The sequence below is a fragment of the Musa acuminata genome, chromosome BXJ3-8 (genome assembly GCF_036884655.1).
Source record: "Musa acuminata AAA Group cultivar baxijiao chromosome BXJ3-8, Cavendish_Baxijiao_AAA, whole genome shotgun sequence".
Lineage (NCBI taxonomy): Eukaryota > Viridiplantae > Streptophyta > Magnoliopsida > Zingiberales > Musaceae > Musa > Musa acuminata.
In genome coordinates, this window is record NC_088356.1 from 3,327,497 (window position 1) to 3,343,753 (window position 16,257).

At 47.0% G+C, this 16,257-nt stretch overlaps 3 protein-coding genes across 4 annotated transcripts; 1 reads left to right on the forward strand and 2 right to left on the reverse strand.

The window, feature by feature from the left end:
- Positions 1 to 602: 602 nt before the first annotated feature.
- Positions 603 to 2,957, reverse strand: LOC135645687 (ACT domain-containing protein ACR1-like). The gene is made up of 8 exons (XM_065164322.1): positions 2,923 to 2,957; positions 2,788 to 2,868; positions 2,650 to 2,695; positions 2,222 to 2,336; positions 2,083 to 2,150; positions 1,284 to 1,997; positions 1,106 to 1,210; positions 603 to 1,028 (listed from the first exon to the last, which is right to left on the reverse strand). The coding sequence occupies exons 1-8, from the start codon at positions 2,955 to 2,957 to the stop codon at positions 603 to 605; spliced, it is 1,590 nt and encodes a 529-aa protein (XP_065020394.1).
- Positions 2,958 to 4,117: 1,160 nt separating this feature from the next.
- LOC103993821 (protein PHLOEM PROTEIN 2-LIKE A10) lies at positions 4,118 to 5,578 on the forward strand. The gene has a single exon (XM_009414017.3). It carries the CDS (start codon positions 4,216 to 4,218, stop codon positions 5,443 to 5,445), a length of 1,230 nt encoding a protein of 409 aa, XP_009412292.2. The 5' UTR covers positions 4,118 to 4,215; the 3' UTR covers positions 5,446 to 5,578.
- Positions 5,579 to 8,349: 2,771 nt separating this feature from the next.
- LOC103993820 (growth-regulating factor 6-like) lies at positions 8,350 to 12,227 on the reverse strand. 2 transcript variants are annotated; one of them, XM_018829678.2, is made up of 5 exons: positions 11,679 to 12,227; positions 10,948 to 11,166; positions 10,109 to 10,445; positions 9,044 to 9,377; positions 8,350 to 8,929 (listed from the first exon to the last, which is right to left on the reverse strand). In XM_018829678.2, the coding sequence occupies exons 1-5, from the start codon at positions 12,040 to 12,042 to the stop codon at positions 8,594 to 8,596; spliced, it is 1,590 nt and encodes a 529-aa protein (XP_018685223.2). In that variant the 5' UTR covers positions 12,043 to 12,227; the 3' UTR covers positions 8,350 to 8,593. The 2 variants fall into 2 exon arrangements, with proteins under 2 accessions (XP_018685223.2, XP_009412290.2); XM_009414015.3 differs by having other exon boundaries at positions 8,350 to 9,377; positions 11,679 to 12,226.
- Between the last annotated feature and the right edge of the window lie 4,030 nt (positions 12,228 to 16,257).

Consider the following 16,257-nt stretch of genomic DNA (forward strand, 5'->3'; position numbering starts at 1 on the left):
CCCATGGCGAATTGAGAGTGCAGAGTCTTTTCAGGACATGGGGGCCATGTGGCCACCTGTGGCTGTTCCCCCCCCGCAAGCCAAGCCATCGGCCATGGCGGTAAGAAATTGGATACGAAGGAATGCCACTCAGGTGTGAGATGAAGAAGCCCCGACAGTCCATGACGAAGCAGGTGGGGGAACCCAACCCTTTCCAACGGGTTGCTTGTGGAACAATTCAGGCAGCTTCTCCGGTTCATCTTATCTGTGTCTTATATGGTTAACCTAACCCAGCTTTATATATTATGAATGAATATTTTAGATTTATTATGTTAATCGTTCTGTCTATCAATCATATAAACAAGTTTAATGGGATCTCTTTTTTGATCGCCCTGCACAACCGATGAAGCAAGCTGGAAGCATGGGCCTATCACTGTACCGACGGCGGCCATAATTAGGCCATATATACTATGAGTGGAGTGGATCACCTGTGGCCATATATACCACTATCAAGCTGCCGATTGGAATAAGAATAAATGTACACGAATCATATCGAAGATTGGTACGGCCGGGCCGGCCATAGCGAGGCCACGAGCTGTATCGAGATGCATGGATGTCGCATTTCATGATCTGATGGACCCGAAGTTGCTCGAGAGCCGCTCGATGTGCGACCACAGCAGACTTCCAAGGGAGCTCCCGAGGGAGGTCATGATTCTGCTTCTGTCTCCGTCAACCGACGACGACGTCGACAACGAAGGCGACAGTGTGGTGCTGCTACTTGTGCTGCAATTGCTTTTGGCGCAGCCCCATCCTCCCGCACGCACTACTAGAGTGACGCTCTCGCCCAGTTCCTCCCTCACCGCGTCCATGCTCTTCGGGTCCACATTGCCGCCGCCCGAAGCGTCCGTCACGTAGAACGTCCCAACCGCCCTCTCCCCTCGCGTCGCGCACTCTGCCATCGTCAGTGACAGCCCGTTCTCCCTGAGCACCCTTGTGATGTCCGACAGCAGGCCCCGCCGGTCCCTTGTGCTTATGTCCAGCCTCCATCCCTGCACTCAAAGCGTCGGCATCCGTCAATTCCTCGGAACAGAAACGTTTGCGTTTGCATCAAGAGAACCCAGCTCACATGACAGGCTCTACGCTCCACGGCGGCCACCAAGCACCGGCTGACCTTTTGCCTCTCGCTCTCCGTATCCAGAGTGCACCCGTCCATGCGCCGGACGTAGTATTCCTGAATCAAGCGACACCATCAGGACCAGATCGAGCAACAAGGCGGCGACGTGCGGATGATGATGGAGTTCCACCTGCACGGCGAGCGGTCCGCGTGACCCGACGGCGGCGTGGTACACCACGTACTTCATGTCGGTCAGCGTGCACACCGTGTCGAAGAGGAGTTTGGGGCGGTCCCTGCTCTGTATGTTGACCACCGTGTACCCTCTCTCCTTCCAGCTGTCGATGGATGCCCGTGTCCTCAGCACCGTTGATGACGACGACGACGGAGACCACAAGAAAAGTACGTTGTCCCTCCTCGCTTCGAGGTTGGCGTCGGCGAACTGGTCGCCATTCGCAGGAGGCGGCGGCGGCCCGGTCTCGTAATCCCCCTCCTCGTACATCAGCTGGTGGAGACGCCTCTCCATGTGCACGCGGCCGGGCATCGGTCCCGAGACCTTCACCCGCCGTCGCTCGCCGGGCTCATGGTGGGCCCCGACCACACTATCGACCTGCTGTTCGACGTGAGCCAGCCGGTCAGCGTCGGCGATGGGCCTGCGAGTGGGCTCGTCGATCACATAGAGAATGACAGCGGCGCAAGAATTATGGGTCCACGCCTGAGCGCAGGCCACGTGGCAATGGAGCTCGGCGAGGACGGCGGCGATTTCGGAGAGGAGGCCGGGCCGGTCCGTGGCCGTGATCTCGACGGCAGCGTGCTCCGATGCCAGCTGGCCGGGACCCACCAACTTCCCGAGGCAGGTCGTCACTTCGTCCGCGCTCCGAGCCCCCTTCTGCCCGCTCACCAGCGACTGATCTCACCACAACAGAAACGGATATCATCAAATCAACCCGAAGAAGAAGAAGAGAGACGGCGGCTGAGTTCGTTTACGTTACCTGCTGGATATAGCGGATGAGGTCGGGATCCGTTAGCTTGTTACCGAGCCGGTCCCCTACGTGAAACACTGTCATACGCACAACGTGTGCTTAGATCTCTTAAACCGGAAATGGAAATGAGGGGAAGCAAGAAACAGACCATCCATGAGCCAGCCGCCGTCGGACGAAATGTAGGACTTGGAGATGACGAGGTCGAGGTCGGTGAGGAGCTGGACCATCTCTAAAAGGATCCCGTTCCTGTTGGCGCTGTCCACCTGCGACGCAAAGCAGCCATCGTCGATAAGCTAAACAAGCAGGCTCTCGAGGACGCATTCGCTCTGGCAAAGCCCACCCCTCCTTTCCTTTTGGGCACGGACGAGGAGCGGTGACGCGGTCACCGATGCTACTCTATAGCTCCTGTCGTCTCTCTTCACTGCGCACCGCAGCGGCCGCGGTTTTGGCGTCCACCACCGGAAAAGGTCACGTTATTTATACCATTGCATTTACTGCAATTTTCTTTGCCTTCTCCTTTTCCTACTTGAAACCGTGGGTGGGAGGGGAGAAAGAGATAGAAAGGAGAGGTGAGACCTTGACGAGTGTGCAGTCCTCGCATGTCTCGTTGTCGATGCAAACCCTGCCACCGACAAGGACGACCACCATAACTTCAGCTCAGCATTCACAAGACGATCAACTGAAGAATAACAAACAGACGAGTAGGAATGATACCGAGGGTTGATCCTCTCGACGAGGAAATCGAAATCAGGGTCGAAGTACGGCCCGCTCCCTGTGCCTTCCATCGCTCGCTCGCTCGCAAGGCGGAAGGATCAGGACTGATTGCAACCACGTATCTTGCCGGATCACCTGAAGCAAGGGGTGAAGCGATGATCGATTCGCATTCAATCTGATGCCGAGAATCCAAGGAAAAGATTACGAGAGGCGGAGCCGTGTGATGTACCTATCCTTCAAATTGCCGTCGGTGGAGCGGTGTAAAGAGATGGTAAGATAAGGGAAAAGGAAAGAGGAGGATGAACTCGGGGACAAACCCCTACTCTTACTTCGTTTGGGGAAGTCCGATCGGTGATGGCATTCATGGCAGCCTTGCATGTGTTCATCCACACACGTAGATGGATGGACAGGCGGTGGAGCATAAGAGGAGGAACGCAGAGGAGAGGGAGGGAGGGATGTCGAGAGAAGGCTGGGAAACAGAGGCATGCTGAGAAGGTGGGACTCCAGCGACATGTGCCACGTCTGCAGGCCTCGGGAGTCACGTGTCGAGTTGTCGCCGCGAGATGAATCCCGCCGCTCACTCACTCGCGACGCCCTCGGACACGTGCGATTTGACGAGGCAACTCCCCACGCCACCTTCATGCGGTAACAAAGACTCCACTCCTCTTGTCGTCGGTAATATACGAATCCATGAAATGAAAATTATAGGCGTAACATTGCCTCAATCCTTACCGTCCCCAAATACAAAAAGCCAACTATTATATTTATTAATCTCTCACTCTAAAAATGTTTTTTTTTCTCTAATCATTCTCCATATTTTCATAAAATATTTTATTTAGAAATTATTAAATCTACCATCTACCTATGGGCTCCACCGATTAATGTCCAATAACTACTCACATACCAGTGGGTACGACGCTCTACTGTTACAACGGGGGGCCCGGCCCGGTGGGGCCCAGGACATGTGAGGCCAGCGAGTCACAGGAAGGAAACGTCGGGTGGGACGTACGCGTTTATAGACTAAAAATGACTGACGGGTCTGACTTGTACCTCGTGATTTGTGACGGAGATGATCCAATTGGACCCACCCGGAACTTGTGACGTGATTTCTTAATGGAAAGATCGGCTGACCCAATTAAAATAATGAGGACACGATGGAACACACACAGTCGAAGGCGACGGATAGCCTATCAGAGCTTTACAGCTACTACGAACCGAGTCTTCTTCCCCGAGTAGACGGAAAAGATGGCGAAGATACCACCGTGGAACGGTCTTCCCTTTCTCGTGTCATCGTAAGCATATCCTCTCCCCATTCAGATATTTCAGGCCTTTAACCGCTGCCCAAAAAGGAAAACACAACAATAAGAAACCCTAAAGCCCCAATTCCCCATCCATTCGCAGGAGAGGCAAACCCACCCCCCCCTCCTCATGGCGCTCCAATTCGCCTCCGTTCTCGATTTCTCAAGGCGACGCCGGCGTTGGCTCCTCCTCGCCGCAGCCGTCGGCGTCTCCGGCTACGGCGCTTACCGGTTTTACCACCTTCCCTCCGTCTCCCGCAAGCGGAAGCAGATCGCGAAGCTCGTCGGCGCATTCGTCTCCTCGTCCGACTCCGTATCCTCCGCCGCCGAGGTACTCGGGCTCGTCTCTTCCGACCTGAATCGGTTTCTCCGATCGGATGCCGATGAGATTCCCGCCAGCCTCAGACAATTGGCCAAGATCGCCCGGTCGGAAGAGTTCTCCGGGTCGGTCTCTAGGGTTTCGGAAGCTGTCGCGGTCGGTATGGTTCGAGGGTTCAGTTCCGCCTCGAACTACGGAGAAAAGAACGAGTCCGCGTTGAGTAGCTTCTCCGACCGCTTCTTTGAGAAGCTCTTCTCCCCCGCGGGTTCTGGATTCGCTTCCGTGGTGGTCGGCAGCTTCGCGAGGAACTTGGTGATAGCCTTCTATTCCAAAAGAGAGGCTGGTGGTGATGAATCGGTTGATCGGGCGGACAAGGCAGCCGTCCCAGAGTGGTTCCGTTTGCTTTCCTGTGATGATTCTAGGAAGCTCATTGCGGATTTCATTCAGCGATTCGTGAGCACTGCTGTCACAGTCTACCTTGAGAAGACGATGACGATAAATGCCTACGATCAGATCTTCTCCGGCTTTACGAACCCCAAGCACGAGGCGAAGGTGAAGGATATCTTGGTTTCGGTTTGCAATGGGGCTGTTGAAACCCTGGTCAGTACTTCCCATCGAGTGATGACCAATCGAGGCCTATCGACCCCCTCGGTGGACAGAGCAGGTGGTGTTGCACAGGAAGGGGAATGGGATAAAAATTATCGTGACAAAACCAGTTCCTTGGATGAGAATGAAGCTAACAGCAGTGCTGGCTGGGTCGACCGAGTCTCTTCGACATTAGCAGTTCCCAGTAACAGGAGGCTGGTTCTCGATGTCACAGGCAGAGTGACATTTGAGACTGTGAGGTCTTTTCTTGATTTCCTATCATGGAAATTGTGTGATTCTGCCAGGAGAGGTGTTAAGGTTGCTCGCGAGGAAGTGGTGGAAAGGGCTGTTGAGGTTGTGAGGTATGTCAGTGCCAAATCGATGGCCTTATTCACAATATGTCTCACCTTGTGCTTGCAGTTATGTGTTGGAACAAGACTCTTGACACCGGTTTAAGTTTCTTGTGATTGTAACATCATTTTAGCCTATGTAACTGAAGCATGTAAGGATCACTGCTCTAATAATGCTTGCAAACAGAACATGTTTCTATAAAAAAAAAAATGATATTGATATGGTTTTTTTCGCTGCAGTTCATGACATTTCTCTTACCAAAATTGTTGGTCATTATATCAAAGAGTTTCTTTGTTGGTATTCTGCATTAGATCATAATAGCTTGAAAGATTTTCACCTCCTAATATAGTTATACGGTGTACCAACAGAAGGAAAGCTTTCTCCTGTTTTACTCCATAAATATACAGTTGTTATTTATTGTGCTTGCTGGGAGTTTGCATTGGAACTGTTTGCATTCTTAAGAACAATTGGTACAAAAGTGATGGTAAGGTATTCAACAAAATCTAATTTTGTATCCTTTTTCTATTATATTTTTGTGGATTTCTAGGTTTGCTGCATTATATAAGAACCTTATTTTCTTTTGGTAAGCCATATTTTTCTCCTCTGTTCTTACAGTATTTCAACTTTCCATGAGGAAGCAGCAACTTCCCAGTTAGCTTGGTTCTGTTGTTGATTTAAACTTTAGGTATATGTGTTTCTGTTTGATTTATTTGGATATGCATATATCTGTAATTTTGCCAGTGGAATTTAACATGAATGGGCCAGTCCGCACCCGTTTCGATAAATCATATCAAACATATGTCCGGTAACTTGGCTTTTAAACAAGGCTGGGATAGCCCATATCCTCTTCTGAAAAATCATACCAAGCAACCTATTCTGCAAACTTATATTCGAAGCATTTGCATAAAGTAATAGAGTCTGAACAATTTTTGTTGCACAATAATCTCCTCTCTTAACTTTTATTTTTAAAAATTTGAAATTATAAGAGTTTTATTTGTCTATATGTTGCAACATGTTTGAATTATTTCTTTGTAATTAGCAGGATGTTCTCTTTTCTATTGGTTTGTGCTATGGCAATGCTTAACTAAGGAGAGTCATGTGCAAATTGATTCTGTCATATCAGCTGCCTGCTTGGTTTACTTCCATTAGATACTCCATATGCAAGAAGTGGTGATCTGTATGGGGGAATCATTAAGAAGTGTGACCGGTACGATGGTGTCATTTTTTTCTTCTTTTGCTTTATGTATTTTGCATTATGCTGCCATGTGCTCTTTTTTCATTATTTTTTCTTTTGGACCAATTCTCAATAGTTTTGGTTGTTTTTTTCTTGATTGTCAACAGTGTTTTTTTGGGGGTCAATTCTTTCTAGTTTTGGTTGGTTTTTCTTGATCGACAACAGTGTTTTTTGTGGGGTCAATTCTCTCTAGTTTTGGTTGGTTTTTCTTGACTGTCAACGGCATGTCATAATTTCTCAGAAGGAACTATCTTGAATATAAACAGTTAAAAGTGTTCATATCTTCACTTTGATAATGAACTGCAAGTCCATTAAACTCATGTTAGCTCAGATGCTTTTGGTATCCATTTTTAGTAGAAATACACTCATCTCTGTGTTATAACTCATGGGTGCCCCGGATGATAGAAAATCCTGCCACAATACTGAAGAAAAGATATGTGTTGGTAAAGCATGGTTATTTTTTCGATATAGCGTGCCATTCTTTTCGGTCAGCTGTCATGTGCCACTTACTATTAGTTTAATGATGCTTGCAACATATTTTCTGCTCGTATATACGATATCAAGTTCTTTTTCTGATCGGTCTCATTGGTCTTGGAACTCTCTTATGTTCCGCCTAAGAGAGTGATTGATTATTCAAGAGTCGTGTAAAAGTTTCAGAGGTCAGTGATGGCAGGTTATAATTATGTTGAATTGATTTTGATGATTTATACACAGAGAAGCACATTACTCTCAGAAACCTTTGAGAACAATGAAGTAGACTACTGTAAAGAGAAGGATGACTTTGCTATGAGGAAGTCTTTGAGTTTTGGTGTGATTCAGCAAGGAGAATGCCACATTCTTCTCTCAATCAGTCCCACTCCTCTTTAGGAGATTGAAGATTCTGAAGCTAGTGATTTGAAGTTTGTAGGCTTCTTTCTCTGTACAACCTCCTCTTTCCAAGGGAAGAACAAATCCTTTGCAGGCCAGCTCCTAAACTCATGGTAGAAGGGACTGGGAGATGACTTGCAAGTGACAAGAATGGACTCCACTCCTAAACTCATTCACATTCAGGTTTCTCATCATTATGTTTATTTGGCGTGATCCAAATCATTGTTACATAAGTAAAGCACAATCACTTCTAAACACACAAGAAGATGGAGGAGAAAGTTCATGTCTTCTTGTCATCTGTGGAAGCAGTGTGGAATGTAAAATAGAGAGGTGAGGCTGCCTGTTCACAGCAGCAGAAACACAATTTAGGGAGACGACCAAAGGCAGCAGCCAAATCAGTTCAACAGACAAAAAACAAAAGATGACAAACCGTGAAGCATTCTTCTCAAAGTTCAGATATCTGTAAGAAGAAAATGTATGTTTTGCCTTTTCATGCAGTCCGTGGCAGCGGCAGCGATGGAAGAAAAGGTGTAACATGGGATTCCACTGTGGTGGGAGATCGCGAGCTAATCAGATTCGACTTTGTGCAGCCACAAGGTCGAAAAATTCTCTGAGGATCTTGCTGTCCTCTACAGGAAATCCTGCCGCTTCCAAATTGTTGGAATCAACAAATAGATTCCTGAAGATATCTTTCTCGAACTTTACAATGGTGAGCAGTATCGAGGATGCAAATGATGTATAATGAGAACCATTATTCCGAGGCATGGCAGAAAAGTCATGGTTGAAGTACTCGGCAAATCTAAAGGTTGGATTCTCCGAGTACTTCATCAGGATTGCTTCTGATTCCCTCTCTTTGTTTTGGCACTCAGATTTAAGGAATGCTGAAGATTCAGTAACAGGTAGCTGCATAACAAACACCGGGCAGTTTAAGCTCAAACTGAAGTCTTCCAGAGCTGTTTGTGGAGACTGGATGATATCATACACAAACAAAACAACAGATGAACAACACCAACTACAGAGCTAAGACTTATGGTTCCAAGTTCTTGCTTAGCAAAACCACCACTGGTTACCAACAAGCATCTCTCTCATTGTCTTTCTGATCGTCTTCTTCTTCTTCTTGCACTTCTTTCGGAAGGTCACAACAAGCATCTCTCACAACGTCGAGCCGAGGAGGCCACTGCACAGGCTGCCGGTGCTATCATGAGTCTTGGAGTTCTCTGCACTGGGGCTGCTTCCAGTGCTGTTAGACAGGGAACCGAACGAAGTTTTATGTAGGACGCCGGTCGGTGAAGATTCCAACCTTGAGTCCCAGCCTTCGGTCAAGAGGTTCAGAGATGATGATGAGCGGTTCTTGCTTTGGTCCTTGGGGGTGCTCTTGGTGCTGGTCAGAACCTCCCCTAGTGGCCCAGCCATGGAAGCCTCCCAGGGGATCGGTCTCCAATTAGCTTGTCGTGATGGCATATGGATGGCATCATATTCCCTCGATAACTTTGGCCGTGAAAGCGCCGGTTTGTCATGATTACATGAGGAAGATGAGAAATCAGAGTAAGCCGTTGGGATGGAGATAGAGAGTTGGGTTCTATCGGATTGTGTTTTGTCTACCTCAGGCCAGGTGATAGTTGAACGATCGGACTGGGTTTTGGGCCAGTCGTCGATGAAGTGTCGAAAGGGATGGGATTGGATCTGCTGTTCATTGAGCTTTGGGGTGGCCATGAAATCGACGTTATTGGAGAATGAGATGCTTGGAGGGTTCAAAAGTGAATCAGGTGAAACGAGACCAAATTCTGTTCGAGATGATGTCTCCTCAAAGGGATTGTGTTGATCTGAGACCGGAGGAAGTATGTCGCTATCGGGCTTCTGGTTTACAGGACTTGCCGCGGACAGGCTTTTTGAATTCAGCGAACAAACATTATGATCTCCTTTGCTCATCAGCAGCCTGCAGAATTACACATATCAGGGCTCCATTGATAAAAAAAAAAGAAAAGGAAGAATCAGGACATCTTTACCAAAATAACTTCAGAACCTTACATGTTGACAAATTATGAGATGGCAAGATCCAGAAATAAATATCACAGCATGCTGCTTTACATAAAGCACAAAGGCATTGAAGTCATGGAAATTGTGAACTTATGAAAGAAGCGAACATAACGAATGCTGCTTTACATAAAGCGCAAAGGCATTGAAGTCATGACTTATGCAAGAAGAGAACATAACGAAGACTTGATCCAATTTTTGGTATTTGCAGGTAAATTTCAGAACTACATAGGACGTCTTTTTATCATAGTCTACGGAATCCAGCATTCGTTTTTCATGTTTAAAGATTGCATGTTTTCATAACATTCTTTTTATCACGATCAAGTCATTCAGAAGTTTGCATTACATTGTTCAGTATTAACAAGTTTTCAACTCAACTGTATTTATCGTCAAAGGTTAGATTCAAAAGTACCTCTCATTTTATACAATATGTACTATGCACATGCTTATTCACAAATTCCAGTTGAAATTGTTCACATATAGCAGTTTTTCTACGATTAGCATTATTATACTCATTAACCTGTTAACTCCATCGTCGATCACATCATGTCAATGGAATTATCTCAAAGTGTTAAGTCAGTCTAATTTATTCATTGAAAGAGAAAGTAAATCTAACCATCAGCTGCATCCTACCCATTGAACTGCAGAGGGCAAGGATCAGTGATATTTGACTGCAAGCTTTTACTCTGCTGCAGTGAGATGGTGAGGGTATTAGTTGAAGCTCCACCAAGAACAGCTGAAGCTGATTGGGAAGATGCAGTGGTGGGCATCGCCTTTGCAGCATTGCCAGTCTGGTTTTCCACATGCTTTCTTGAACGATGGCGGCCGCGGTTCATGTGTCGCTCACAGTATTTCTGGTCAGCAACCGCGTCCCTCGAACACCGCCATTTCTTGCCGTCAGTCCGACGGCACCTACCAGGCTCCGGATCAGCATTTCCAGAATAACCTAGATGGAATGGTTCCCATCCTACTGCAACAACAAAGGAAAGAAATGCCATGAAAAATCCACAGCAACATAGCAAAATTACTGAAGTGCACACATCAGTGTCTGGTTGTTCACCTTTGCTTTCTGCATAAAAACAAACCTTCCATCAAGATAACCAGATTTACCATGGCAAAGTAAAAGGAAAAGGAAAAGCAAAGCAGAAAAGAACTTCTCAAAGTGCATTAACGCTTGCAAAGTTCATGTCTTGATGTGTATTAGGATGAGGAATCCAAAGAACTGCTTCAAAGATTGTGCATATCTACAACAACAGCAACTTTCACCTTATTTTCTACCGAATAAAGATGTCAGAAAGCTAATGAAGGTCTTTAATGCCGAAAAGATGATCTTACATGAGAAGATGCAAAGCATAATTACAGTCAGAAGGAAGCATACATGCATCGAGTTAATGGAACGATGGCAATAAAATCTATTGTGGATGCTCATGTACTTTGTTTCTTTCCCAGAAAGTGAAGGGTCCAACAAGCACCTGAACCGAAAGATCCAGCTGACAAGGGAGGGAATCCGGAAGCACCGAGGCTTCTCCTGATGGGAATGAGCAGAGTGGCCGGTATGGGCACATTGGCAACCAGGTACTTGTAGATCAAAGCCTGGTGTTCCAGCTCCAGCCACTGAGATGGAGTGAAGGGTCCCCTCAATCTCGCCAGAACACCTTGCATGCTCGCATTAGAGCTTCCAGGAGACGAGCCTGAAACGGGAAAGACAAAGGTGACCAATAAATCTGAAGAAAGGACGAGCCGACCATAACAGATGAGACGAACGGAGAAGGATTAGGAGGAGCACATGAACAAGCTCTTGAGAATAGATTCACAGAACCATTTAAAGAAGAACAGACAAGTTGCATAGATATCAGAAAAATGTCATCTTTTCCCTCTTTTTTGCTATCATGTTTCGTTGAGAGAGATATCAAGGGGTGATAAAGGTCGGGGGAAAGGGATCAGCAGCGAATAACAGGGAATGAAGGCTGCTTTCTTCGATGAGAAGAAAGAAAGAGCCATCGCTTCCAAAACGGCATCTTGGATGACAAGACCCAACCAGCACGCAGAAAGAAGCAAGAAGCCAACTTTTTCCTCGACAAGACTGAAACCCCTTGTGAAGAGAGACGGATACCGACCGCTCTGAATCAAACAACCAACAGATACAAGAAGCTTAATAGTTCCATCAATCTCTCTTCAGCAGCCTGCATTTGTTGCGGGTTACCTGCATTCCCAATATAACATTGTGTCGTAGAAGGCGGTGACGCTGAGGAGAAGCTGAGCATCTGCTCTCCATCAGGAAAGAGGGGATTGGAGTTGGATCTGAGGAGGAAAGGAGCTGCCTTTGTGGGTGCTGTTACCAACTCCTCAGGTCTGGCCATCTTCAGGGACCTCCAGTCGCAGTCCTCAGGTTCAGCAGCAGGCCTATCATGCTTTTGCAAGATGGATCCACGGAGGCCTCCTTGCCTGCCGAGTTCAGTGTCTGAGGGGGCCAAAGAGGTGGTGGAGGAGGAGGAGAAGAGGCTACCACCACCTTCGGAAGACGCGCCCACTAGAGCATCCATGCCCAGCACCCCACCGAAGTCCATCTCCTCCACCACTGGCTGAACCCACTTTTATGTGACCAGAGAAGACATGGAAGGGGAGTTGGGTTCATGAGAGGTGAGGGTGAGGGAGCAAGAGGAGAAGAATGGGAGTAGAAAGGCAAGCATTTTTGAGGTGGGAGCTTGAAAAAGGAAGAGTGATGTTTTTATGGTTTGGAGTGGAGCTCAGAAAACCAGGCTGGTTTTCTTTTCTGGAGGGGTGGTGAGAGTATGAGCTTTTGGGGGAAGAGGAGAGGAGAGAGAGATGTACACTACCAAATGCACAGTGTCTTGGACATGCAAAAGAATGAGTGATGTACTAAGGATCAATCTGTAATATCTTGGAGAGGAATGTATGATTATTCTGAACAATAACCAAGTAATAGTTTTTAAAAAAAATAAAAATAAATGGTAATAAAAAATTTTATTAAGTAAGACTTTGAATCCTAATTTTTTATAAGTAGGTATGGTCTACTATCACTAGACCTTAATTATAATAATTTTAAGTGTTTTAGTGATATGAACATCTATATTATATTATATATATATATATGTATATGATTTTGCAATATCTCACTTGTTGTTACAACCAAGTTTAGGATGTGGCTGTAGCTGAACAAAAATGTGTTGCCATGTGATTTCCATAAATAAATAAATAAAATATATATAGCATATCACAACACTACAAAATTATAATATCACCCTCAAAATAACAAGCTTCCATATATGTCATCATCCTTATCCATTGAATGCATGATAAAATTAGGTTTCTTTAAATTAAAAAGCTATACAATATAACATATCTAAAGTATGCCTGATATTACAATGATGTTTAAAAGATAAAGTAAATTGCACTTTCATATAACAATTATCTTTTGGCAGCCGATAAGACTTATTAGCAACGACATGTATGCAATCTTATAAATATATATATATATATATATATATATATATATATATATATATATATATATATATATATATATATATATATATATATATATATATATATATATATATATACCGTGAGCGACTTCTAGAATATTGACAGAATTGAGAAGCGACTTGTTGCACATGACTGACTTGAGCAGCGACTTGTTGTACATGACTGAGCCGAGCTATGCTGGTCAAGCACTGGCATGGCCGAGCAGCATCACTCGGGCTCATGTTTGGTCGAGTAGTTGCTCGAATCTTAACTGAACCGTACATGACTGAACCGAGCTGCGTTGCTCAAGCAGCGCTGCTCGAGCTCTGGCTTAGCATCACTCAGGCCCATGTTTGGTCAAGCAGCTACTCGAACATTGAATGAACTGAGCAGAGAGTGATTGCGCATGATTAGCCGAGCAACACTACTCGAGCATTAAGGACTGGACTGGTCGAGCAACGTAGCTCGAGCATTGGCTTGGCCGAGCAACAATACTCGGGCCCATGTTTGGCCGAGTAGCTGCTCGGACATTGAATGAACTAAGCATAAACTAATTGCACATGACTGGCCGAGCAAAGCATTGGCTTGGCCAAGCAATACTACTCGGGCCCATGTTTAGTCGAGCATCTGCTCAAACATTGAATGAACTGAGTAGAGACTGATTGCACATGATTGGCCAAGCAACACTACTCGGGCACTGGGGATTGGATTGGCCGAGCAACGTAGCTCGAGCATTAGCTTGGCCGAGCAACACTACTCAAGCCCATGTTTGGCCGAGCAGCTGCTCAGACATTGAATGAACTGAGCAGAGACTGATTGCACATGACTGGTCGAGCAACACTACTCGGGCACTAGAGACTGGACTGGTCGAGCAACGTAGCTAGAGCATTGGCTTTGCTGGGCAACACTACTCAGGCCCATGTTTGGTCGAGCAATTGCTCGGACATTGAATGAACTGAGCAGAGATTGATTACACATGACTGGTCGAGCAACACTACTCGGGCACTGGGAACTGGATTGACCGTGCAATGTAGCTCGAGCATTGGCTTGGCCAAGCAACACTACTTGGGCTCCTGTTTGGCCAAGCAGCTGCTCAGACATTGAATGAACTGAGTAGAGACTGATTGCACATGACTGGTCGAGCAACACTACTCGGGCATTGGGGACTAGACTAGCCGAGTAGCTCGAGCATTGACTTAACATCTTGGGAAACACCTCTCTCTCTCTCTCTCTCTCTCTCTCTCTCTCACTTTTTTTTTTATCTGCACATCTTGGGCTCTTCTTCTAGCCTTACCATGGCGGGCTTTCTTCTTTCCCCGATCTGCTCACATGGGTAGCTCTTGGCGGGGCCTCTTGTGTGACTCCTCTCACTTTCTTGCCACTAGTGCCTCTATTACTGGTCGGCCCGTTGGAGCATCTTGGGAACGATCGCTGGTGGTCTCTCGACCAACGACCAAAAGAACCTTGAAGGTCGTAAGCCTGTCAAGAACACTTGCATGACCAAAGAGGGGTAGGCATCTGGAACCCCTCGGATCTCAGTAGCAAAGCAGGCAACAAAGAGGGAGAGAGATTCATCCTCCTTCTGCCTTAGCCCGAGGAGCATGGTCGTAAACTGTTTAGGTTGCGCGTTGGCTAAGAAGTGAAGCTCAAGTTCCCTTGCAAGCTGATCAAAAGACGAGATTGATGATGGCCTCAATCATCTATACCACATCCAAGCTGGGCCTCGGAGGGTGGTAGGAAATGCCTAACACATCAGGGCATCAAAAGTGCCAAATAGGTCCATGTGGGCCCAGAAAGTGGCGACATGCTCCGTTGGATCGGAGCCACCATCATAGGCCTTCAGCGTCGGGAGGTGAAAGTTGACGGGGATAGGTCTGTCCTGAATTTCTTGGGAAAAGGGAGACTCGATCAAGGTACTTTCCCCGAGCTCCTCCTTGGATTTATGGAGTTCCCTTTAAATCTTGTCCAGGCGTCGATTTGCCAATCTCAACTGGGCCCGAAGCGAGTCGTCCGTCGAGTCGGGCGATAGGATGTTGGCTTCAGGGAAGGTCGAGGTAGCGCATCTAGGCACATGGATGTTGCGCTCTGTCGTTGGCCTTGGGTGCCTCGATCGCTCCCCGATTGGGGAGTGGGCATTTGGAACCAAAGGTGGCTGGTCGACCAGGGTGGCATTATGAGGTGTAAGGATGAGGATAGGTTGGATCACGGGCGACGATCGTGAGGGGCGAATCGTCTGCTAAGCTAGTTGGAGTATGAGGGGTGTGATGGTCTACATCATCCCAACTAAAGCTTGCACATGACGGATGAGATTAAGGAATGCCTCGGCTGAGATTGTAGGTTGCCCCATGATGGTCTTGGGAGGCGATAACTCGAGATCATTGAATAGCCGCCAATAGCAACTTCGGGTCGTGACCGAGATATTCCCTTCTATGCTCGGAGGAAGTGAGAGTTGCCCTCCAAACCCAAAGGTCGGGTGAGTTTGGGGTGCCTCTTCTCTAGGGAGCTCTCTTAGGTTGCTCGGTTAGGGGTGCCCTTACGACATCGGGCCCTCCTTCTAGTGCCAAAATGTTGGTGAACCTTTACGCAGTGGGCCCTCCTTCTAGTGCCAAAATGTTGGTGAACCTTTACGCAGTGGCTGAGGTGTCAGCATGGCTTAGTCCAGTCCTTAATGTACAAGGTCACCCATGTGGGTGCTCGGGTGGTGAGGGCGAGCATCGGGTTGGGTTCGAGCCTTGTCCTTTGAGCATGGTCTTCTCTCTTGGCGAGTAGCCTATTTCTTTGTCGTCGGGCTCCTGCACACAGGTCGAGGTCGGGAGGGGAATTTCTCGACTCGACCCCTTAGAAGCTCAAGTTAATAGTATGTATGAGAGGGTTGAGAGTTTGAAAAATATCCCCCCTTCCTGATTAGGGAGGGTTGGATTTTATACATGCGAGGATGAGTTGATCGTACGAGGTCAATTTACTACGATCGGCTCCTCGGGTGGCCGACTTAAGCTTTTGTACGAGTGCCAACCGACCTGCACGGATTGACGTCGTGTGGCGTCGCCCCGAGCTTTCCGGAGTGGCTGTACTATGATGATGTCGTTGGTACGGAGGGGGCGGCAAACGGTTGCCCGTCACGTGTGTGTGCTTTTGCATCACATCGTACTTGAGGTTTCACGTCTGCACCGTCGTGTCTACTTGATTGGGTCCACATAGGTGATACCAAAATATACCCTATTAAATGCCCAAGTGCAATGTATCATAGGGTCACACATTAAGCTTCATATACATAGCTCATGAAACCTTTAGCTCAA

Coding starts and splice junctions, on each gene's coding strand:
- LOC135645687 (XM_065164322.1), bottom strand. CDS start 2,957: ATGCGAATCGATCATCGCTTCACCCCTTGCTTCAG. Junction 2,696..2,787: donor GTCGAGAGGATCAACCCTCG/GTATCATTCCTA, acceptor TGTCGGTGGCAG/GGTTTGCATCGACAACGAGA. Junction 2,337..2,649: donor AGGACTGCACACTCGTCAAG/GTCTCACCTCTC, acceptor TTTGCGTCGCAG/GTGGACAGCGCCAACAGGAA.
- LOC103993820 (XM_009414015.3), bottom strand. CDS start 12,042: ATGGACTTCGGTGGGGTGCTGGGCATGGATGCTCTAGTGGGCGCGTCT. Junction 10,446..10,947: donor AGCTGGATCTTTCGGTTCAG/GTGCTTGTTGGA, acceptor TTGTTGTTGCAG/TAGGATGGGAACCATTCCAT. Junction 9,378..10,108: donor TGCCCTCTGCAGTTCAATGG/GTAGGATGCAGC, acceptor GTAATTCTGCAG/GCTGCTGATGAGCAAAGGAG.
- LOC103993821 (XM_009414017.3), top strand. CDS start 4,216: ATGGCGCTCCAATTCGCCTCCGTTCTCGATTTCTCAAGGCGACGCCGG.